This window comes from Maylandia zebra, linkage group LG2 (genome assembly GCF_041146795.1).
Source record: "Maylandia zebra isolate NMK-2024a linkage group LG2, Mzebra_GT3a, whole genome shotgun sequence".
Lineage (NCBI taxonomy): Eukaryota > Metazoa > Chordata > Actinopteri > Cichliformes > Cichlidae > Maylandia > Maylandia zebra.
In genome coordinates, this window is record NC_135168.1 from 31,537,324 (window position 1) to 31,561,216 (window position 23,893).

Sequence of the window (23,893 nt, forward strand, 5' to 3'; positions counted from 1 at the left end):
TTGGAAAAACAAAAGTGGAGATGCTTGGCTGTAATGCACAGCACCACAATTAGCAAAAATGTTGATGTATATTGAGTTGACTATGAGGCCATCTGGCTCACAGCAGGGGCTTTGCCCAAATAAGGTCATACAACATGCAAATGATCCCAAGCAACATCATCTGAGTGAAACCCAGTGATGGGACCTTTAGAGAAACTCAATGAACTAAAGCAGCATTGAGAAAAAGAATGGGCCAAAATTCTGCATAGAAAGCGCTACTTTTTAAAGACTATTTTTACATTGTGGCCATTAAAGTTGTGATCTTTCGGGATCAGTAATGATGTTTATCCAGTCTTTAAGTGATGACGTAAGAGCCCTGCTTCCGGGTCCAAACTACTCTGCGTTTAATATGGCTGTTGTGTTTTTAACATGTTTTAATGTTTTGTATCTTGTTCTATTTAATCTCAACAAGCCCCTAAAAACAGTCAGTGATCACTGTCAGCCTCTGTTGGTTTTTATTGCTGCTGTTCATTTTAAAGCTCAGTTTTTAAAACCTTACAATGTAACTACAACCCAGCCCATGCAGCAGTATATTAATGACTAACCTCGTATTGTGGATGGATTATCTCAGGTGTTCTCCTGACTGAAGTTTGGTCCGTTTACAGCATGGTTGTCCCTAACCACTGGGAACCCTTAAGTTAGCGTTCATCCTCCAGCTTCAATGTTTATATTATGTTAACCATAGCCGCATAGCTAGCCACAAAGTAGCACATCATTATATACCAGCTAGCCCAACTAAAGTAAAACTTCAAACGTGACTACTGTTTAGTTTTCTGTCTTCATTTATGTCTGAAGTGATAGCAGAGCTGTACATTTTAATCTTTTCAGAAATCTCTCAGTCAGAACATGCTATATTATGTTTAGTTGGAAACTAGCGAGCTAACTTCCTGCTAACTTCTAACTCTGTTAAATTTAATAAACTCTGTTTTCATGGATTCCCAGATTTTAAATTTAACTGTTACGCCAGGCAGAGCAGCCACACTGATCATTTTATTAAAGATGAAAGAATTTAGACAGTTTGTAACTGTGTGTTGCGCCAGTGTTCGTTTGACTTTGGGACCTGAAGCAGAGTTTGGACCCAGAAACAGCTAATGACGTCAGACTTAAAGACTGGATTGGGAGATGAGGGTGGAGTTATTAGCTAACATTAACTGGCTTGGTTAGCATGGTGCATCCAAAGAATGTATGGGTGGATCACACAGACACAAAAACCTGCTATTGGTGGTATATCACCCAAAAAAACTCAACCCACTAGAATTTCCCTCATCAAAACTGGAAGACAGACCTCTTGATGTTCTATTAGTACAATGAGCCGTACAACAAATCAAACAAATTATGTCAGATAATTGCATTAAAGTGCTCTAAATGGCAGACACCACAAATATGGTTCAAAGATCCAGTTCACTGAATCAGTTCAGAGTGAATTTGCTGAGGTTACACCTAAGAGACAGCTGCCTGTAACCCACCTGGCAGCCAGAGCATTCCTGCGCATTATAATCCACTTCAATGCTTAATATAATTTAAACAAGTGAAGGGAAGCAGGAAATTAAATTATAGACCAGAGACTAAAACTCACCAGGTTTTCTGTAGCAGGTTATAAACATGTTTATTTCTGCTGTTACAGGGCTTCCTAACATCTAGTCTAATGGGACTGACTCAGCCTCAGGTTCTCATTCAAAGAACCAGTTTTCTTGCCACATTGGCTCCATCTCCGAGGTCACCGTTTTTCATGCTTTCATAGGGAAACAATGTATTTTACAAAGTGTTTATTTCATATTTCAGACCTAGTAGAAAGTCGGATTCTGTCTTTCTATATCTTTTCAGTGAAGCTAGTTAACATGTCAGCATTGGGAATTGCTATATAAACAAATAACAGGGGTTGTAAGATATCATTTAGGTGTATCCTTTAAAGCACAGTTTCTTGAATCCATTCAAGTTCGATGGTATTTGAAATGAATCTGAAATGTGTTATATTAGTATTTTGAGAACAGCTCTCAACTGTAGCTCAGTTCACAACAGCTCTGTAGGCTCCTGGGACCACAATTGATGCAACTCGGCCCTTCCTCAGTAGAAGAGGATTTGTTGTCAACCAGTGCTCCTCGGCTGACAGGAACTATCATTATGAGCGTGTTGGCAAAACCCACAAAAAGCCCTGTGGCGCTGAGCTGTTAATGCAAAGCTCGCTGAAGTTTCATTTTTCCATCCACACTGTGGGTGAGCGGTGGTCTGACAGAAATCAGTGCTGACGGACGTTTTATTTCACGACATCCATTTTACACAAAAAAACTAAAAATGGTGTAACAAGGCTGAAAGATTCATATGAGTGGAAAGTAATCAGTGCATATGAAGGTCCTCCTTTTTGTCTTCTTGGAATACAGGAAGCTCACTGGGATTTTTCTGGTGAAAAAAATCCAGCCAGATAACATAATTCAATTAAGTTCAGTTTTATTTATAAAATTAGGCTCCTAAATCCTTGTCTGATGAATCCTAAGGGTTCAGTACCCAGAGAGGTTTTCTACTTTTTCAAATGTAACCTTAAGAACACACGAAAAACATTATTACAGGTCATAAACATGTCAAGTTTCTTTTTAATCTCTTAGCATGTTCCAATTCTGTTGTTTAACTGAGCAAACATAGTAGCTGCAGTTGTATTTCTGCAGTTAAGCACTGCTCAAATGCTTCTGCAAAAAAAGTTCTAAAAGTGGGATAAAATAGGTTATTTGATGCAACAAGTGTATAATAGCCATTAACATTGTTTGTGTTGGGTGACCAGAGGAGTGGTGCCTTTGACCCCCATGTTTCTCCCCCATGACTGCACCCCTGGTTTTACACTAGTTTTATACTATATTAAAGTATATTAAAGTTTTAACACTGCAAAGAATTACACGTGCACGATGTCTTGCATACCAACAGACAGTCCTGTTTCTGAGAGATTTATGACCGGCATCATTTTTTATTATGCGGGAGAAACGAGGCAGAAGCGCCTTTGATGAATGAGGCGATGTCTTTGAAACGGATGAATGCAACACGTTACATTTAAAAGCCTGCCATTTATTATCGAAAGCAAAACAGCTTTCAATCAAACGCGTCGCCCAGTTTAAAAGTCTCACGTTTTGAAAAGGGGAAAGATGATTGCATGACAGGCAGAAGCGGGGACTAGCAGAGGCTTATTATCTGTGCTGGCACAAAGAAGAGAGGCATAATCTATTCTTGTGCGAGAGGCAGTTTCGTTGTCATAGCAACTGATATCCATTTTTATCCTTCATCTGACAGCCTGAGTGGGCGGGACTTCCACCTGTCAGTTATTTCCAAAGGTATTTTTATGCGGTGACAGTTGACCCCTGGACGCTTTCGATGGTTTCAAACGTGAGTGTAAAAATATTATTGCGGCAATAATCACTATGGACATTGCTGTATAATATTTTTTCTTTTTTTTTTTACATCCTTTCACATGAACAGCAGCAGTCGAGCTAGCTTTATCGACATTAGTGTCATCTCGGCAGATTAGAAGGGAGGTGCGCTAACCTTTGCTGAGTGTACATTTGAATTAAAGAGATGTTTTTGCTTTCTGTGCTGGACTAAACGAAAACGGAAGTTATTGTAAGGCTTCCTCTTGTTGTGTTGCGCCTCTCTTGATAAACGAACAACATTTCCCAGAAGTCCTTGCCGCTGACCTGTCACCCAAAATGTCAGCCCTCTGAAAGCAAATGCGCCGGGGTTATTATGATTACAGTGCTCTTTCTTTTAAAGTTTCGTTTATATATATATAATTAGTATATTTAATTGTATCGCGTGAACATTACATCATCATTATTTCTCCTCCCTGTCTTCTTCATGGCGTGAGGCTACAAGCGGAACCGAAACATGTCGTTTTCTATGGTGAAACGGTGCTGTGGGACGCCCCTGTTTAGACGTGTGCTGCAGTTTAAAATGTGCAGAAGGAAGAATCAAGACTCTAATGTGACCTACACAGTGTTTAGACACCGCTGGATGAAAGCACTGCCTGTGCTATGCAGCAGCTCCAGGAGGCTAAGCACCCAGTCCGACAAGGTAATAAACTGCTGGGACCTGGTACTGTCAGCGTGAACTAGATACAATAAACATTGATAACGATAATATTAATAATTATAACCAGGTACCCTGGTGTTACAGTCCGGAAAGGACTCTGAGAGTACAGCCAAGGAGCTGCACAGTCATAAAGTTGTTGCCTCCATTAGCCAGTAGCTCTCTGTTTGTCGCCCCCAGAGAACCATAAGCTGCAGTTACTGAACCAAGTGTGCAGCATGGCTTTAGGTGGAGTACTATAATACAGCTGTTCAGTGCACGCTTCTGCTGTTTTGCTTTTAAGGATGCTGTGGACCTGTCCAAATTCCCTGTGGACAGAATCAGGAACTTCTGCATCATCGCCCATATTGATCACGGGAAAAGCACCTTGGCTGACAGACTGCTGGAAATGACTGGTATGTTTGCTCTCCACACTCTACACTGTCAGCTTTTCACCTTTTCATTTTTTAGCAAATCCAAATTAATCATAATTTATTTTTATTTTTTTAAACGTCCAGGAGGTAGAAGTTAATGACACAAACTTGTAATATTGCTCCTGTCGAGAGTGCTCCACGAGTGAAACTCCACAGTGTCCTCTACTTAAGGGTAAAAGTAACAAAGAAACAAATGTGAGGCAAAGAGCAGGGTTGTGTGATGCAGTGTGACACGTGTTTCTGATGCTAAGAGGTGGTCTGAAATTTGAGAAATAAACGCATCCAAAAACAGGAGAAACTTGGAATTTAATGTGTGAGGACAAATCAGTTGTATTTGACTTTGGTTTCATTTCAGCATAACTAGATCAAGGATTGAGGGGAGCGTGACTTGATGGCTTTCTATAACTGTCAACGTGTTGTAGCTGTTTTCAGCTGCTGCCTAGTCTGGAGTTCACTGGGGATGAGCCCATACATCACTGCTACCCTTTTTCAGCCACACACTTCATTTGAGACTCACATGTACTCTGTGACTTAAGTTCATATTCTTCCCTGGGACATTATGTCAGTATATGAGCGATGTGGTATGAGCAATCTAAAGTACGACTCCTGGTCACCCTACTCCTGCTGCTGGAGGCCCGATAGCACCTCTCACACACGTCAGGGAACACCCGTCAGCAGTTCACATTTTTTGGTGTTGCATATGTTGAAACTAATTCATGTCATTTTCACTGATGGTGTCACTAACAAACAGGTGCGATAGCGAAGACAGAGAAGAACAAACAGGTGCTGGACAAGCTGCAGGTGGAGCGAGAGAGGGGGATAACCGTAAAGGCCCAGACAGCGTCTTTGTTTTACAACCACGAGGGGCAGCGGTACCTCCTGAACCTCATTGACACCCCGGTAAGGAGAGGTGTACGTTGGTATACTAAGTAGCAAATTCAATAGAACCGGGCTTTGTTGCGTTAACTAGCCCGACGAACCTAAAACCCCCCTCACAGCTGACAGGTGTCACAATGGCAGTTATCAGCTGTTGCATGCATCGTTTCACTCTCTTTTTCCACAAAATCAAAAGAGTTACACCCTTCTCCACTCAGAGACATTATCAGAGGAACAGGTGCAGCAGATCTATAATGAGCATTCAAATAAAACACTGTTGCTGCAAGTATGATGAGAGTAAAGCTGAGAAAAGTCATTAACCAATCACCACTTCACTTAGTGGAGGAAAAAAAGAATATTTAGTATAATATATTTACTTTAGCGCTTCCTGACAGTCGATGTGACATTTGCCATCAGGTCAAAGTGAAATTTATCTTATTGATTGAAAAGGTATTCTTGGTGATAAATAGCTTACAGACTGATCAATGTTCAAGTCTGAGCTCATTCGTTGCAAATTTATCTGTGTAAAAGAGCCTCTGCAGCATTGGGACCAAGAATAAAAACAGTTATAGATTTTCTGCATCACCAACTGAATACATGCAAATTCGCATAACAATGTGATCACACAGTTTGCGCTGCTGTAATTTTAGAGCATGGCTTCCTCCATCTTTGTTAGCTCAAAAGTTTGCATGTATGAAATATATTCTTTCTGCAGAGGATATGTTGAACTCTTTAAGAGCACTTCCACATAGTTACAGACATACTGTTGAAACTGCACTTATTAAAATCAAAATGAGCTGTATGTGGCCCAAAGATGAGTTTGTGATCCCCGGGCTAACATGCCATTTTCCCGTAAAGTTGTTTTTGCTCAAGCTGTGCATGTGAATCTTCTCCTCAGGGTCACGTCGACTTCAGCTACGAAGTGTCTCGCTCGATTTCTGCTTGCCAGGGTGTCCTGTTGATCGTTGATGCCAATCAGGTACTAAAATATGCTTTCTTTGTCATGTGCTTGCTGCATAAGTGTGACGATTTTAATTTTTTGCTGTCGTGTGAAGGGCATTCAGGCACAAACTGTTGCTAACTTCTACCTGGCATTTGAAGCTCAGCTGACAATCATTCCCGTCATCAATAAGGTACGATCTGACCTTCCACTGTTTGGGTTTGTTACACGCTATCGTTATAGTCGAACACATGTTTGATTCTGGTGCGTCTCCTTCAGATTGATTTGAAAAATGCTGATCCAGAGCGGGTGGAGTCACAGATTGAAAAGGTGTTTGATATTCCACGCGAAGAATGCATCAGGGTGAGCACTTGCTGCAAAAGCTGCTCTTCACTTTGCTTTGAGTCACTTTTCTGAGAAATGTCTCCGTGTGTTCTTCAGATTTCAGCTAAACTTGGAACAAATGTTGACAAGGTGCTCCAAGCTGTTGTAAACAGGATTCCACCGTAAGAAGGCTCTGCTGGTTTTACTCCTTGTCTGAAAAATATTTGATATAAAACAAAAACACAAACGTAAAATGTTACTACTTTTTCACAGGCCCATAGCGAGCACTGAAGACCCATTTAAAGCCTTAGTGTTTGACTCCAATTTTGACCACTACAGAGGAGTCGTGGCCAACATTGCCGTGTTTGGAGGTCGGGTCAAAAAAGGGGACAAGATCGTGTCGGCACATCTCGGAAAAGCCTACGAGGTCAACGAGCTAGGCCTTCTCCGGCCAGATGAGCACCCAACGCAGAAGCTGTACGCTCTGTTAATCCTCCACTCATTTTTCCCATTTCTTTTCATTTCCACTAAAACTGACTTTAGGATTCATCTCATGATCTCTGCTACAGTCAGTGATCGTAACGTTTTACATAAATAAAAACTAAACTACTTTCAGCAAATTTATATGAAAAAGAGTTTCCACTGCAAGGGATGAAAACTTACCTGATTACCTGATTTAAGTTTGGCTGCTGTCCCCTTAAAGGTGGTCTTTTATCACGTAGCTCACGATTGTTTTAAGAGTTCCTGATTGATCCTGTTCTGACCGCTTTCACTTGATCAGTTGACGTGTGCTGAATCAACTCCTACACTGTGAGAAAACAGTGACCCGTCATCCTCAGGTTCAGAACGACGAAGCTCTAAGGAGCCCAATCTAGTGCTGGAGGTGAGGAAAGATGGTGAGGAAGGAAGTGAAGACGTTATACTTGAGAGCGTGAGCTTTAAAGAACATTTTAGGTTGATTCCTGACTCGATGTGCCGCCTTCAGTATTTTTCACGTGCACACTTTTGAAAGTGATAATTGTCAGCAGGAAGATGGAGTCAGTTTGACACTGACGTTGATGTTTACCCTCTCTGTGAGTTTGCAGCCCATGGGGAAACAGCAGATGTGCATATGGACATGGTCAGAACAGAACCTCCAAAGAACAATCAAAATACAGCAGGAGCCCTGGAATGTTTATGCCATAGAATGTATATAAAAGATGGACCTACTCATTAATTGGTTAGTAAAACCTACAGCCGAGCATTTCCACTGTTGCCATCTTGATGTTTTGAGCAATGGGCAGGTCTGACAGAAACTGAGGGACACTGCACAGCAGTATGGCAACGACATGTCAACAGCATGGTAAAGCACACTCTGCTTTATGCTCCTACTGGACATTAATGACAATTTTGTTGTATTCAGTATGACTTGGCAGTAACATTTGATACTTTAAACCAGCGGGCCCCAACCTTTTTTGCGCCACAGACCGGTTTAATGTCAGAGAATATTTTCATGGACCGGCCTTTAAGGTGTCGCGGATAAATACAACAAAATAAAATGACCCGACTAAGACAAAACCTGTGGTATTTTGTAAACATAATAATAAATGTGAATCCACTGTGTAATTGTGTAACTTTATTAGCAGCGTCCTCCTGAAATGCGCCAACAACACTGAAAGTTATGGTAACGCGTAAATATTTCTTTCAAAATAAGACACACAACTACAACACGGGAAGAGACCCAGGGAAACAGAGTTAACGATAAAAATCCCGAAAACCATAAATTTCACACCTGAGCCTCAACTCTCGTGGCCCGGTACCAAATGACTCACGGACCAGTACCGGTCCATGGCCCAGGGGTTGGGGACCGCTGCTCTAAACCCATCATGAATGTGTTTACTGAAAGTCTTGGAGCTTGGAGGTAGACTTCTTTTTAAAACCACAAAATTCACCACACTACACAAAACTCACTTGTTGGCTTTACTGTTATGACATATAGGCCGTGTCCATCTTTTATCTACAGGTTATGCTCACAGCACTTTACAATGAGATGACCTTATGTGGGATATCAACCAAATTTAAAAGGTTAAACTGGGTAAATTATTATTTATTATTTTATGGTGGGAGTCGGCAAACATTTTGATCACACCTTATCATTATTTTTTGTATGCTTTCTCTGATTTCTCAGAGTCTACCTTTGACAATAATTACTGTTATTTTATTTTATCAGTTACTTGAACTGTTGAATATACAGACCAACATTTCCAAAATAACCACAGGTTAAAAAATCAGTTTCATTTACAGGTGTGCAGAGGTTTTTGCAAAATAAAGACTGAAGGTTATAAATTAGTGTTGCTTTCTGAGGTTGGTTTTTTTGTAGATTTGCAGGTCAGGTGGGTTACATCATAGCAGGGATGAAGGATGTGAAAGAGGCCCAGATCGGTGACACACTCTACCTGCAGGAACAGCCAGTCGAAGCTCTCCCAGGATTCAAACCTGCCAAAGCCATGGTCTTTGCTGGTAAGAAGTGTCCTTTCTGTTTCAATGAGAAAAATAAAAAAGATTAAGAACTTGAGCTAATGTAACCATTTCTACATAAACACTGTGAGATGGTAATAATGTGAAGCTTAGTCCTGAGTACTTCGAAAGAACTGGATAAAGATGAAAGTCCTTTGTGTTTCCACTGTGATGCAGGAGTCTTGTTTCCTGCTGATGTACACTCTCTATTTTTCCCGTCCCTCAGGCATGTATCCAATGGACCAGTCAGAATACACTGGCCTCCGCAGCGCCATTGAAAGACTGACCCTGAATGACTCAAGTGTCGCAGTGCAAAGAGACAGCAGTCTGGCCCTGGGGGCAGGATGGAGGTTGGCATGAATGTTTTTTGAATTAGACTAAAAATGATACCCAGCCAAGGATTGGGCTGTTGGGTGTCATGTAGGGGTGAATGTTTGGGTAATTAAGACACTGAGGTGTGGACACACAAATGTTTAGTTCCCACTTATGAGATTTTAAGGAGGTTACTGTAAAAGTATTGAAAAAATTCAAATTTCCCATTTATGTTAGTGTTCAGGCACTTGGTACAGGGTGAAAGCACCTTTGGCAGCAGGCACCACTGACAGCGTCACGGCTTTTTTGGAATGACCCCTACAAGCTTGGCACACTACAGTTTTGGAAATATCTTCTATTTTTCTTGGCAGAGTCATTTAAGCTTAACGAGATTGGTTAGTTAGGTCAGTGCACAGCCTTTGGTCTCTTGAGAGGTTCTCTATCAACTTTAAGTCCAGACTCTGGACTCTAGCTGGGCCACACCAGGACTGTTTTTCATGTTTTCTTGGCAGTCTGTGTTGGGTCATCATCTTCTTGAAATGTAAACCTTTGCCCCAGCCTGAGATCCTCCTGAGCACACAAGGTGACAATCAGAGGCTGGTCTCCTCAACACATGCCACCGAGATGTGTGAGAGTGTGGCAGAGTAATCAATTTTAAACCAGAAGACTTTGATAAAGTTAAACTTTTCTCAGGGCGAACGACTGAAGTGTCTGCCAGTTACAGTGAAAGATACTGTTACTGATTCACTTACGATAGGGTGGTAAATGCATTATAGGGTTACCTTGGTAACCAGAGACTGGAATGTCTGCTAGTAGCAACTGACCATCAGCAACAACCAAGATTTGTCTCAGATTACTTAGACTAGCCGGGAAGCCAGATATTCGAGGACTGTTGGTGTGTCAAGATTTTTCTTTGAGAAGGTCAGAGGCTGCCACACTCTTTGGGCAGCTTCATCTCATTTTTGTTTATCTTCCTCTGATCTGAGTCTTGACAGAGTTCTGTCTGTCAGTCTGTCACGCACTATCAACTCAAAGATACCACACTCCTCCATAGTTAGATATGGAGGACAAACACAGACTGTGTTTGTGTACTTAGTCAAAAAGTTGTCTCTAGAATTCTGTGCACTGTTTTCCCTCAGTGGTCTCTATCTTGCCTACATGAGGAGAAAAAGAGGGACACAGGATACATCAATGAAACAGACTGTGATGCTAATAGCTTGACAGCTTACTTTTTTTTTCTGGATTGGCGTTATTTAGTTGTGTTTTTTGGTGTTTTTGTGTATTAAATGATCATCTGTAATGCACAAGAATCTGGAATTACGTGTGCTCAGCAACACAACATGTTCAGTTCAGTTTAATTCAATCTTATTTATATAACATCAAATCACAGTCAAAGTCAAAAGTAAGGTAAAGACCCTAAAATAATGCAGAGAACTCCCAACACAAGAAGACCCCCTATGAGCAAGCACTTGGCGACAATGGGAAGGAAAAACTCCCTTTTAACAGGAAGAAACCTCCAGCAGAACCAGGCTTAGGGAGGGGCGGGGCCATCTGCCGTGGCAGAATGTGGCAGTTAGCATGACCGTCCCAAACAGTAAAATCCTCATTTCCCATTAATGCCCAGCTTTCTGGTTGACAAAGTTTTTAAATGAAGTCTGAAAAAAAAAATCGCAAAAGTTTACAAAAGCTGTTTTCTGCTTTGTCACTTTGGACGTTTGTGTGTTTATTGATGAGAAAATTAATGAGCTGAATCCAGTTTAATATTCTGTCATGATTTTGTTCACAAACTTTAACAACAAATGATTAATAGGGGAAACATAACTTTCCTTAGGACATACTGGGTGTTGCCAGATTACTCAGCCAAGTACGAGTCTGTTTATTATCTCAGGTCACATTATCAGTCCAGATGATGTACATTCGATTCTGTTCATGGGCGTGATTTAGACAATCTAAATGTACAACACTGTGCTGGGATAGCAATGAGTCTTACTTACTGTTGAACTGTTTCCAAACGGCCTCTTTCTAATTAAAAGCCTGAATATCAATTATGAAGCTCGAGTGTACCTGTGGACCTTCCTGTCCCCCTGCAGACTTGGCTTCCTGGGTCTCCTCCACATGGAGGTGTTCAATCAGAGGCTGGAGCAGGAATACAATGCTTCTGTTATCGTGACTGCGCCCACCGTGCCCTACAAGGCTGTGCTCTCCTCAGCCAAATTCATCAAGGTAAGAGCCATTCCACGCTCGTATATCTTCTAGCCTTGCTGCAGAGCTTGGCTCACGCTGATTTCATCAAAAAGCAAGTTTCAGCTGACTTGGAAATTGATTATGGATGAAGGCTGTCTGGTGTCACTGGCTTGCTTCCTGTAAAATGATATAGTGTAGGAGCTACCTGATGGGAAATGGTGCAGAATGTTCTAACGCTAATGGGAAAACACAAAGCATGCTGAAGTCCCTCTGTTACTTATCGTGCACTCAGCTCTATAAATAGTTGGACCATTAAACGTTTTATTATTTTTTTTGTAATATCGCCTCTCCGCATCATTTTAAATCAAACATTCACAGTGTGATTAAAGTTTAGACTTTCAGCTTTTTATTTAAGGGGTTTAGCAAAGATATTTTATTAACATTTTAGGATTCACAGCCATATTCATGCATAGTCTCTGATTTCCAGAGCCCCAAAAGTAACTGGAAAAACTAACAGAATTTTAAATATAATGATTTTTTTTCTCAGATGAAAATCCTTTCCCGCCTTGAGATCCTGTGTTAGACCTTTAATGCAGCAACCTTCAGTTGCTGCTTGCTTGTCTCTCTGCATTCATTTTAGTCATCACTAACTAAAGAGCAGCTCTACTGGGTTAAAATCAGGTGACTGACTTGGCCATTGAAGAATATCCCATTTCTTTGCTATATGTTGTTATTCATTTGCTCTGTGAAGGGCTGGACAATTGGTTTTTGCAGCATTTAGCTGAACCTGAGCAGAGAGTACAGCCATGTACACTTCACAATTCATCCTGATACTTCATATCAGGTCACATCATCAGTAAACACTAGTGACATGGATCCACTGGCAGTCATATATGCCTCTGCTGATTGTTTCAGATCATGAGATATTCTTTCCTTTTCTATACAAAGTGCTACAATTTAGTCTTGGTTTTATATCTCCACACTTATTTTTGTTTGTTTTGCTCTTGTAGATGTTTTCTGCCAAAGTCTAATCTGGCCTTCTTGTTTTTGAATGAAACCCGACGTTTAAACCTTGTTGTAAATCCTCTGTATGTCCATTCATGAAGGCGTCACCTGATAATGTTATGTCTATCTGCTTCAGTGTTCTTGAATTTGTTAGATGCTGTTAAGTTGTTTCTTACGAAGAAAATAATTCTGTGATCATTGGCTTGAGTTGTCTTCTGTGGTCTTTCGAGGCGTTTGATGTTGTTTAGCTGCCCAGTGCACTCATTCACTTTAAGAATGTGTCAGATCGTTGGTTCAAAGACAAAACAACGTGTAATGCTGGGAAACGTTCTTATCCCACTGTCAGTAAATATTGTAATGATTTTCTATTATTTTGTGACAAATTATTAAAAAATCTCAGAAAATAGAAATAAATATGGTTTACAATGTTCAAACCTTCTTCTGCTTACAGGAACATGGCAGTGAGGAGATAACCATTGTGAATCCTGCTCAGTTCCCCGACAGGTCGGTCGTGTCAGAGTATTTGGAGCCCATGGTCCTGGGGACCATTCTCGCTCCAGACGTTTACATTGGAAAGATTATGACTCTGTGTTTGGTAAGAAGGAAATGGGGAAAAATGCAGATGGAATATAGAAGAAAACCTCCGTCTGCAGTTTAACCTGTACAAGTTATTTTACTTTTCTATTTTAACATTATCGCTCTACTTTGTAAACATCTTATCTAAATTGTGGGAGAACAAATTCTTTTAACTCTTTAAAAACTGGTCTGATGACAAAGAGGACCAATAATACTGTAACCTGGAGAACGAATTTCCATCTGTGTTTATGAAGAACGTATTTTCCGATGAGACTGACATTTTCAGGTGTTTTTGTCTCCATGCAGCCTTCCTCTGTTTCAGAAATAACCAATAAAGTTATAGCTGGTGTATCAATAACATGTCAGACTAACGGTTTGTGTTCTTATAGAATCGCAGGGCGGTCCAGAAGAACATGGTGTACATAGATGACCAGCGTGTCATGATGAAATATCTCTTCCCTTTAAATGAAATCGTGGTGGATTTCTATGACCTCCTCAAATCACTCTCATCTGGATACGCCAGGTAAAGCCATCAAAGTGTTATGTAAATACACTGTGTAAAGGATTTTTATAGATTTTGTAGGTTTCATCTGCAGTATTTAGGTATTAAGATTTATAGAAGGTATAATTTTTAGGAAAGTGTAGATTATGGAAAGTATCCAATGTTACAAGTTTAAAAATAGGTTTCACACATTAAGTTATTAGTTCATTTTAATTTTGGTGTAAAATCTTTTTCCATGCACTCTAATGGTGTAGCCTCTCCTGTGCACCTTATGTATTTTTATGTTGCGCAGCTTTGATTATGAGAATGCAGGTTACCAGGCTGCTGATTTGATAAAGATGGATATTCTGCTGAATGGACGCCCAGTAGAAGAGCTGACCACAGTTGTACACAGGTACATTTCAGATAATGCTCTGAGGTAAAAAATTGAGACTTTTGTGTTAATTTTCACTGAATGATTTACTTTGTTTGGCCAGGACATGTGACTCTGATGTTACTTAAGAGCACCTTGTTATGAATTTTTTTGGTCATATTCTTACCTTCATTGTTATTGTTACTGGCAAGGTTACAGTATATAGTCCTTCATTGCTATAGTAATTACTCTTTGCCTGTGAAGCATGAAATGTATTCAGCACTATGGTTAACATTTAAGAAAAAAAGGCCTTTTGGCAGCTGCTGTTAACATGACTTTACACACTGGACAAGGACAAAGGAGTAACTTTACAGAAGAAAAGTGATGACGCTCAGCAAGATCTGTGTGTAATGTACTCACTAGCAAAGCTGGTACAGGAGCCAGCACAGACGTAGGTAATTGAAGGGCGCTACGCTTCGCCAATGATGGCTACTCTCAGACGATTTATACAGTAAGCCTTGGAGTTGAGCCGACTCGAGCGAAGCTTCGGTCTGTTCCTTAAGGCCAACGCACCAATCACAGAGCAGAATGTCTTTTATTGGAGGCGTGTTCACTACGCCTTTTCAAGTAGAGAAGTCATTAACATACCTTACAGTTTGAAAACAGATGTATAGAAAATGTATGATCCAGTTTCTCCCAAAGAGATGGGTGATGAAGTTCATGCTTCATTTGAGAGGATGGTGCTAGCTGACCCATTACAGCTAGTTCCTTTTATCCAATCGCGAGAAAACTGAAAGCTTTTTCATTTTTACACGGGCTTAACATATCTTACAAATAAACAAGTAAATATATATTATCAATAACTATTACTATCTAAGGAGCTTCTGAACTTCTTGAAGTTTCTTGAAGACGTTTCACCTCTCATCCGAGAACCTTCTTCAGTTCTAAGGGTAATTGGTGGAGAGTCCCAGATTTTTAAACCCTACTGGGAGTGTCCTTAAGAGGGTCGTTGATCCATTGATCATCTGCCTAATCACCTGAGCCAGGGTGTGAAAACTGATGTGGATCACTATACGGGTGAACCCATTGTGAGACCTTGCCCCACCCTATCATGTGACTTATGCGAGTGGGCGTTAAGACGTCTAGGAAGGGATCTCAAAAGGGTTTGGGTGGGAAGGTGTCACAGTGGGTTCACCTGAAACTTTGGCTGATAGATGAAATGTCTTCAAGAAACTCCAGTTGCCTTTCTTTTAAAGCTGCTTAGATTACCATGACCTGGATGACTGAGAACCTTCAAAGACATTATATTTTTATATAATACTAATATAAAGCATAATTTTAAAACTTTGGACAGAGCTACACAAGCTATATGGAGTATGTTGTGCACAAGTTTGCACAACATACTTATTCTAAATAAGATAATTGCGTGAGAAAATAAATCAGACAAATGTTATGACTTTTAACTGTTTCCTTTCAATCGCTCAGCTGATGTCTGTCTCTGTAATGTGAGCTAAAGCATTCAGAAGTCTCTCCTTGCACCAGCACTGGTGTGTCTGAAACCGAAAACTTCACTTAGACCTACTTCAAACAGCTTAGAGCCCAGACGATATCAGCTGTTTGCTGATAAATTGGTATCTGCATTTATAACAACCAATAAAAGCAAAGTTAAAAAGTGAAGAGGGGATGGGAGAAACACCCTTCATTCATGTTAGGACTGTTGGTGTTGCGTAGTTTGTACACCAGAGGGCACTCTGCAACTTCCCTGTGGGCAACATGTTTCTAAAGCCATAAAAACAACCAAACTTGCGTTGTCATATTATCTTATTAGGGACTCATAAATACCTACACATATCAAATGTTCAGGAAATCAGTTCGTTTTGTGACAGAAAAAAATATCAGCTTCATATACTGGATTTTTAAATCACCAAATATATTGGTGTGGATAGTGTTTGGTGAAACTTCAAGTGTCAAACTGACTTTGGTGAAAATCCGGCTTTGCATTCTTCAGTGTTTAGGAGACAGTACCACCAATAATGCTGCTTTTTTTCAGTCTGTTGTTAAGCTAGTACTCTAGATTAAGGACAAATGTTTAAATTTCAAAGTACCGTGAGTCCTGTGGCTTCAACCACGGTTTGATTTTGTGCTGACCTCCCAAACAGAACGCTTATTGATTAATTGTAAATGACACACGGGCATGTCAGTATTCAATACTGTATTTTAAGGTGACGTGGTGAGGGTAGTGGACTTTCTGCTCCACTCTCATTTGCTTTTTCATCAGCTTTACCTGTCAGGGTGAAGCTGATATATGGGCACCCGTCAGTACTTTAACAGTTTTATGATTTGTTCTGATAAGTGTGTTTTCATTACAGGGAGCGTGCGTACAGTACAGGGAAAGCCATGTGTGAGCGACTAAAGGACTCCATCCCAAGGCAGATGTTTGAGATTGCCATACAGGCAGCTATTGGAAGTAAGGTCATTGCAAGAGAAACGTAAGTACAAGAGCTAAGATTTTGTTAAAATGATGTGTAGAAATCAGATGTGAAGTACTGTATTTAATATGTGGTATGACCACACGTGTCTCTTCCAGAATAAAGGCGTATAGAAAAAATGTTCTCGCAAAATGTGTAAGTAAAGTTTGTTTTTCTTTCTTCTTAGAAAAGTCCAAATATACCACTGATGCTTTGAAATCACTTTTTTTGGTCTCGATAGTATGGAGGTGACATTACACGGAAAATGAAGCTACTGAAGAAACAGGCAGAAGGTAAAAAGAAGATGAGGCGTATCGGCAATGTGGAAGTTCCCAAAGATGCTTTTATTAGTGTTCTGAAGAGGAAAGAAAAATAGACTGTGAGACTATAAAACAACATGGAGCAGGTTTTTGTTATTGAAAGGCTCTGTTACGTTTTCTTTGAATAAAGTGCTGCAAACTGGAGTGAAAATCCTTATTTGTACATGTGTCACAAGTTATTGGCTCTTTTCTCTCAGACAACACCAGCATTACAAACCATTCTTTCATCATTACACCTTCATGTTCATGACCATTATAGTTATAACTTATAGTTATACTTGTAGCATTTACATAAATGCAGTCTGAAACCAATCAGGAGAATGACTAGATGTTTGAAATGCAAAACCCCCACACTGGTTCAACAGGAAGTAAAACAAGAGAAGCTCACATAGTACAGTTCTGTACAACATCTACCTGCTATATTGTTCAGTATGCGCCCTGATCAAATTATAGAATTATATAGAAATATAACTGGGAGCCGCAATGAGGAGGCCAAGCAGTTCAGCAGGGCACGGTCGCCATGACAACTCGATTCAAGTATGTCAAAGGGACTTTCGGGAAAAATACACTTTTGCTTTCTGTTACACCTGAAAATGACGCATTATTTTTGGTGTCATCACGTACAGCAGTTGCTAATATTTTTTTGTTTTATTTTTTCCCAAGTATCACACAGTATCTAGGGAGGCACTAATACTGTCAGTCGTTTTAAAGAAAAAAACATATAGATGCCATTTCCATCCTTCATTATCTTAATGTGGAACTTCTCAGACTAGAAACTATCAGACTGCTTTCGCTGGCTGTTTGGCTTTAGTTGGTAGTAAACGCCGACAGCCACTGTCCTATTGTAGTCCTAGAAGACACTTTTACGTGACCATGAAAATGCTTTGATAGTTGGGATCACTAATACTTCTGGAATGACATCTTTTCCAAAAAGGCAATGACTCAATTTGACAATATTTTCTGGTATAACTAGATAAGTACTAGTTTTCACAAATTTTATTGGTAATAAACATCAGTGACTTTAACCACCTTCACTGTTTCTAAGCTTTTGTTGGAGAAAACAACTAATCAGGGGATCGTCCCCAATCATGAAATCACATTTAACAACTTTACAAAACACATCAGATGTGTTAGGATTAGGATTCACCTTTATTGTCATTACACATGTATAAATATGGGTAATGACATACAGTTTGCTGTACAGACGGGCAGATATACAGATGTACTATGAACAATTATACTGATGTGGTCTGACGCTGCTGAAGCCTGATTGGACATTTTCATCAGTTAACAGTGCTTCAATACTACATGCATAACTCAAATCAAACCATCTTTGTTTAGGAAAACAACCTGCACTTTAAACTTATCCCATAGTCCTATCAATATTATTTAGAACCTAGTCCTTCATACTTACTACATCTTTATTTGTTGTTTTTTAGACCTTTTCACATGAAAGAAAAGTACAATTTATATTCTGCATCATTCATGCTGCGTTTCTAGGGGAAAACTAAATCATTCATTGTTGTATATTCTGTTTTTCCAGTAGATGGCAGCAGGAGCTCAAGCACACCACGAGGTGGAAGTTAATTTCATCCCCAGCTAATGTCCAGTCAGGCTTCATCAGCATCAGACCACATCAGTGTCACATTTAAATTGTGCAAAAAAAAATTCAACACTGTCCCCAGCAGTTCATTTGCCTGATGAAAGTATCTCATTGCCTCTAAGTGCTGTCCTTTGTACTTAGGCAATGTAAGCAAATCTAATTCAGGGACCAGCTGGCATTTTGCTGCAGTAAAGAGGAGGAGGACAAACGCTCACAAAGTGTACTTCAGCGTGTGTAGTGGATTCAGGAGAGGAACACTTCTTATTAATCTGTGTGGACTATTACAGATTATAGGCCTGTTTTTCCTTCACATTTTGTCAGCATAGCAGGGAGAGCACATACGACTCTGACGGATGACTAATGAGGCCATTAATCAGCAACGTAGGGAATGAATGGCCATAGGTTTCCAACAGGCAGTTTTTATGTGGCTGTCAGACAAGTAAGAGCTTTCAACTGCTTCTGCTGTTGAGATGGAAGGTACTGAAAACAGCAGTAGAATTGCAAACATTCAGATGGAAAACTTTCCTTATAATTAAACAGAAAGTCATAAATATATATAATGTGTGTGTGTGCGTGTGTATAACACTGTAATATTCAATTCAATTTTAAAGTACCAAAACACATCAGCAGTTGCCTCGGGGTGCTTTATATTGTAAGGTTAATACCTTGCAATAACAGTGTCACTCTGACAAGCATGCGTCGTAGGAAACGCGATTTGGTGTTGTTTGGCTCTAAGTCCCACCCGTAGTTTCGTGCTATCAATGCGGAAGCAGCTATGAATGAACACAGTGCTAACCGCTGGTAGTGTGTATATTGTGAATTACGCCCACATATACACCACGCAACTCATTGACACGTAGCTTTATAATATTTTGATTCACAGCGCTTCCACCTGAAATGGGATACCATGACTTTTACTGCTCTTTTTAATTTAATTAAACAGAGTAGAAAGCGTTATATTGGTTGCTAGCTAGCAAGTCATCTCTGTAGCCTAACTTCCTAAAGTGTCCGTCGGCCAAACCATGAAGGTCCGCTCGTCTGTTTTTGCCTCCTTTATTTTAATATTCGAAGTGATTGGCATTGCCCTTTTCCTGCGGGGATTTTTCCCCGTACCTGTCAAGTCTTCTTTCTCATCCAAGAGCAAGCTGTCAGATCTGCCAGCCGAGCCGCTGACAGGTGAGTCCAGCCTCATCCACATCTGCTCACACTCCTCTCCTCGGCCTGTACTGTTGACATAAATCTGTTAAAACTCATAAGCTTTCTTCTAACCTCACAGGAAGCGCTCCTAATTCATCTCGCCTCCCGCAGCCCCTGTTTAAAAGGGTGGTTATTATGTTAGTGGATGCCCTCCGAGAGGACTTTGTGTTTGGACCCAATGGTCGTATGTATATGCCCTACACAAGGCACGTGGTGGAAAGAGGCTCATCACACAGCTTTGTGGCCAAGGCGAGACCACCTACAGTCACTATGCCCAGGATCAAGGTAGGATGCCACTAGCATGATGTTGAAATGAGAACTCGCCCGTCAAATCTGTCCACTGTCTCTCATCATGGCGTGTGTCTGTTAGAATTCTGGATTAGTGTTTGCTGTAGTGAGTCAACCACTTGGATCCAAACTATCAGCATTTCTCAAATCCTTTCCAACTCCACACATAAATCTGCATCTCTGAAACTCTACATTAGCACTTTATTATGTAGTGAAAACTTGAAACGGATGATGCCAGGAATATTCTGTTGTTAATACCTAACCCTGTAATGTGGTATTCCTTTAAATACACACTAACTTCTCTGCTCTCTTTATGGTGCTGAAGGCGTGTAATATTTTCCATTACAGGCATGAAACCCAGGCTCAGTGTTAATGCTCAGTTTACTGTCCATTTTGTCCGCTTTGCAACTCAAATGCAGATTTAAACAACTAAATCTCATCTGTTTTGGTGTTTTATAGAAATCTGTTGATTCACACTAATGAGAAAATTGGACGTGTATTTTTTTTTAATGTGTTAAAAGAGTCATTAGTACATTTAGAAACATCCAAAATGAACAGACAGTTAAAAAAGTGTGAGAAATCAAGACAGGAAACATAACAAAACAGCATGGAGGAAGAATAAAATATAACACTTTAAAATGCTTGTGGAAAGTATAAGTCTTGTTTAAAAGAAAATAGCTAGACGATTGGAAGCGAGCAAAAACCATAAAAAACATAAATGTCTTCAAATCTTTCTGATAAATTCGGTGGATGGAGAGCATTTGATTGAGCAATATCACTGATTGTGAAACAATTGTTTGGCAATATATAAGAGCTCAGGTGAGAAAATCACTGCAATGATAGAGAAAAAAATTCAGATCTCCAGCATCCATGGAATAGTGCCAAGAAATTCTACAGTGTGTGACATCTAGCAATGATAGAAGTCCTTTTTAATGAAAGATAAGAACATTTAATATATGATAAGATACCTGATAATGGAATATATTTAAATCAAAAAGGTGCACCTGCACCTTTCCATTTAGTATTTTGTTTTTTCTTAAAAAAATATTTTATTGTAATTCGGTATATTTTCTGGTTCATGTTGTTATAGGAAACTATAAATAATAACCAAAATGCAATAATAAAAGTTATTATTTTTATTATTAGTAGTAGTAGTGGCAGTAGTATTCATTTTAAAGACTTTAAAGTGTTTAAATTCCTAAGGAAGCCAGGCTTTCATTTGTTTGTACACAGGATTCCGATTTGTTCCTAAAGTTTGAACAAATTCAGGTATGAAAATGTTGATAAATGATGGATTTGTGTGTGAAATGCTCGTACGCATGATTTACGCACAGATTTGTGCGTATTCACTTTTGGTATTCATATCCTTAAGAGAGTGAATGGACTTAAGTTAGGGAAATTCCATCAGCTTGAAAAAACAAAAAAACAACTTAGCGCTATGTTTTTAACTTCTGTCTTATTTGTCTTCACTCAGAAGAGATTCCTGGAGACAGCTAAGGATGGAACTTATGCGGGTTGACTACTAATGATTAAAAGTTAGATATATTTGTTTTATGTTAGCATAACAGTGAAATGAGATTTTGTGCTCATGAAAAATTTTGCCTAAAGTGAACATATAAATAAACAAAAAAGCTCCTAAAGATGACTCCTGAGGTACACCACCAGTGATTGGGATGGAGATGAAGAAAAGCTCCAAATCTTCACCCAAAAGGATCTTAATCAGTGTTGATTCTGGTGCCAACCTGATTTAGGGCAGTTTAAAAGAGTTGTGTGATTGAGGTGTGCAAAGATCTGGTAATACAACGATATATACATTGTGCAATTGCAGATTCTTGATAATTTGATTGTAGACAAACGTGAAACTGATGAAGACCAGGACTGTAATTTTGACTTGTATTGAGAAGGATTTAAATCATTCAGTCCCTGATCAGAGGTGTTTAAGCTAGAAATGGCAGTGCTTCTGTGAGCCCAGAAAAGCTTGTAAAAAGAACCTGTGATGAACATTTTGAATTAAGCTCTAAGTTTTCAGCCCGTATCTGAAAATAGGGTTAGATGGCTGAAAGCGTGAAAACATGGTGTGTTGTCACATTTGGATGATGTGTCATGTTGCCGAGAGTATTTTGGGAGCGGAGCCAGGAGGGAGTTGGAGTCATGTCATGTGCACCTTTCATGACAGTCTGCTGTGCTGTAACACGTTAACATCGCAGGCAGACAGAGAGCACACCACCAATTAAAGCCTGCCTGGAGCCCTTGCTGATACTTTTTAGGGAATGTATCTGATATTGATATCATCAGCCAATAGCATTATATATACAGTTACAAAAGAGAGATGGAGTCATTGTTTATTAGTAAATCGCCCCTTCTCGTCTGTGATCGGTACTACATGTGCTGCAAACGGGAGCTGTGTCACGGACTAACCATTTCAAAATCTGCAATCGTATAAAAGGTGTTTATATTGGTGCAAAATGGACAACATAAAAACCTTTACCTGTATGTTTGTGATAGGCCGCAGTTGACAGTTTGATATTTCAGTCAGGCTCTGTTGTCAGTGGTGTTGAAGAGATTTTGCAAAGGGAATGATTTTCGGGGAAAAAGAGCAGCCCTCTTTTGTCCATGGGTGTCGGGTAGTGCTGAGCTTGGGGGAAGCCATCTAACGGAAATTGTCAGGTGAAGCAGAATATGTGTGCCTGAGTGTCAGAGGGCAAAACTAAAAGCAGAGCCTGTGCCTTAGAGGAAGCGCTCTGCGGTGGGAGGATCGAGGATGTGCTGACAGCATCGAGTTGTTTTAACGGACGGGGATTGCAATACAAACTCAGACCTGGAGAAACGTGCTGCTGAAGGTTCACGGTATGGACACAGTTCTCCTCTGTAGCCTCTGGCACGGGAGGCATGAGAGTGCTGACTCGGCAATCTTCAGGTTAGTGAGGGTGACAGAGAGCATGTGTTGGTTAGGCAGTGAACAGGATGAGAGGTTGAGGCACAAAAAAGTAACTCTAGTGGGATACCAGCATGGAGAATGGAGGGTAGAGAAAGAGTTTTTTTTTTTTTAAGTCAACATTTACATGTTCTGTATTTATTAAACATAAAGTGAAATACTTCAATCCTTCTTTTGTTTTGACTTTGATGATTGTGGCTTATAGCTCATTAAAATCAGGAATTCATTATCTCAGATTATTTTAGTATTGTAATCAATTTAGTAATCAATGAATGATGTATAATAAAGAAATGCCCAAGCAAGTTTGTTTATACACTCAACACTGGTTGGGCCTCCGTTAACACAAATTATTGCATAGGTGTGTTATGACGTGGAGGCTGAGGTGTTACTGAAGCACAGGTTGCTTTGATAAAAGTCTTCAGCTCGTCTGTATTTCGGGGTCGGGTGTTTCTCATCTCCTACTTTACAGTACTCCATGGATTCTCCGTGGGCTTCAGGTCAGATGAATTGGTTTGCCCGTCAAGCTCAGTAATAATCTATTCGGCAAACTGTTTGGTCAGATGCTAAGAAGAAATCAGACTGAAGCATGAAGTGCTCCACAATCTCCTGGTAGGTGACTGTGCTGACTTTGGACTTGATAAAACACAGTGGACTAACCACCACCAACACCAGCAGAGGACATGTCATCCCAAATCATCAAAGACTGCACAAGTTTCCACTGGACTTCAAAGATCATGGATTCTGCGCTCTTCTTTCCGACTCGAACACCTTGATTTCCAAATGAATGCAACATTTGCTTTTATCTGAAAGAGCACTTTGGACCACTGAACAGCACTCCGGTTTTTTTCTTCTTAGAAGAAGTCAAGTCAGAAGTGGCTTCTTAGCCTAGGTAAGATACTTCTGACGTTGTAGACTAGATGACTAAACTAATGAAGTCATGGAGTACTTTTCTGTTAATTGAGTGGTTTGACCCTAGGAATGTGGCAGTTGTAGCCCCT

The 23,893-nt window shown here is 40.0% G+C and overlaps 2 protein-coding genes across 6 annotated transcripts in view; both read left to right on the forward strand.

Moving 5' to 3' along the window:
• Positions 1 to 3,295: 3,295 nt before the first annotated feature.
• guf1 (GTP binding elongation factor GUF1) lies at positions 3,296 to 17,016 on the forward strand. 4 transcript variants are annotated; one of them, XM_076890877.1, is made up of 18 exons: positions 3,296 to 3,353; positions 3,884 to 4,089; positions 4,388 to 4,499; positions 5,269 to 5,417; positions 6,292 to 6,372; positions 6,449 to 6,526; positions 6,613 to 6,696; positions 6,775 to 6,839; positions 6,931 to 7,134; positions 9,017 to 9,156; positions 9,380 to 9,503; positions 11,556 to 11,688; positions 13,106 to 13,249; positions 13,620 to 13,753; positions 14,025 to 14,126; positions 16,454 to 16,573; positions 16,672 to 16,708; positions 16,794 to 17,016. In XM_076890877.1, the coding sequence occupies exons 2-18, from the start codon at positions 3,904 to 3,906 to the stop codon at positions 16,926 to 16,928; spliced, it is 2,028 nt and encodes a 675-aa protein (XP_076746992.1). In that variant the 5' UTR covers positions 3,296 to 3,353; positions 3,884 to 3,903; the 3' UTR covers positions 16,929 to 17,016. The 4 variants fall into 4 exon arrangements, with proteins under 4 accessions (XP_076746992.1, XP_004563236.2, XP_076746994.1 ...); XM_004563179.3 differs by having other exon boundaries at positions 3,302 to 3,405; XM_076890879.1 differs by lacking the exons at positions 3,296 to 3,353; positions 3,884 to 4,089; positions 4,388 to 4,499; ... (4 more) ...; positions 6,775 to 6,839; positions 6,931 to 7,134 and adding exons at positions 7,452 to 7,553; positions 7,743 to 7,876.
• Positions 17,017 to 19,244: 2,228 nt separating this feature from the next.
• The window catches only part of pigg (phosphatidylinositol glycan anchor biosynthesis class G (EMM blood group)), an 89,208-nt gene continuing 84,559 nt past the window's right edge, over positions 19,245 to 23,893 (forward strand). For both annotated transcript variants that reach the window (XM_004563181.4, XM_004563183.4), the window contains exons 1-2: positions 19,245 to 19,651; positions 19,752 to 19,957. In XM_004563181.4, the coding sequence (XP_004563238.2) occupies positions 19,498 to 19,651; positions 19,752 to 19,957 (360 nt within the window). In that variant the 5' untranslated portion in view covers positions 19,245 to 19,497. The remainder of the gene's footprint in view (positions 19,652 to 19,751; positions 19,958 to 23,893) is intronic.

Bases quoted from the DNA above. Each gene is read 5' to 3' on its own strand.
- guf1 (XM_076890877.1), top strand. From the start codon at position 3,904: ATGTCGTTTTCTATGGTGAAACGGTGCTGTGGGACGCCCCTGTTTAGA. The intron at 6,527-6,612 runs GTACGATCTGAC...CGTCTCCTTCAG, and splicing joins TCATTCCCGTCATCAATAAG to ATTGATTTGAAAAATGCTGA. The intron at 6,697-6,774 runs GTGAGCACTTGC...TGTGTTCTTCAG, and splicing joins CACGCGAAGAATGCATCAGG to ATTTCAGCTAAACTTGGAAC.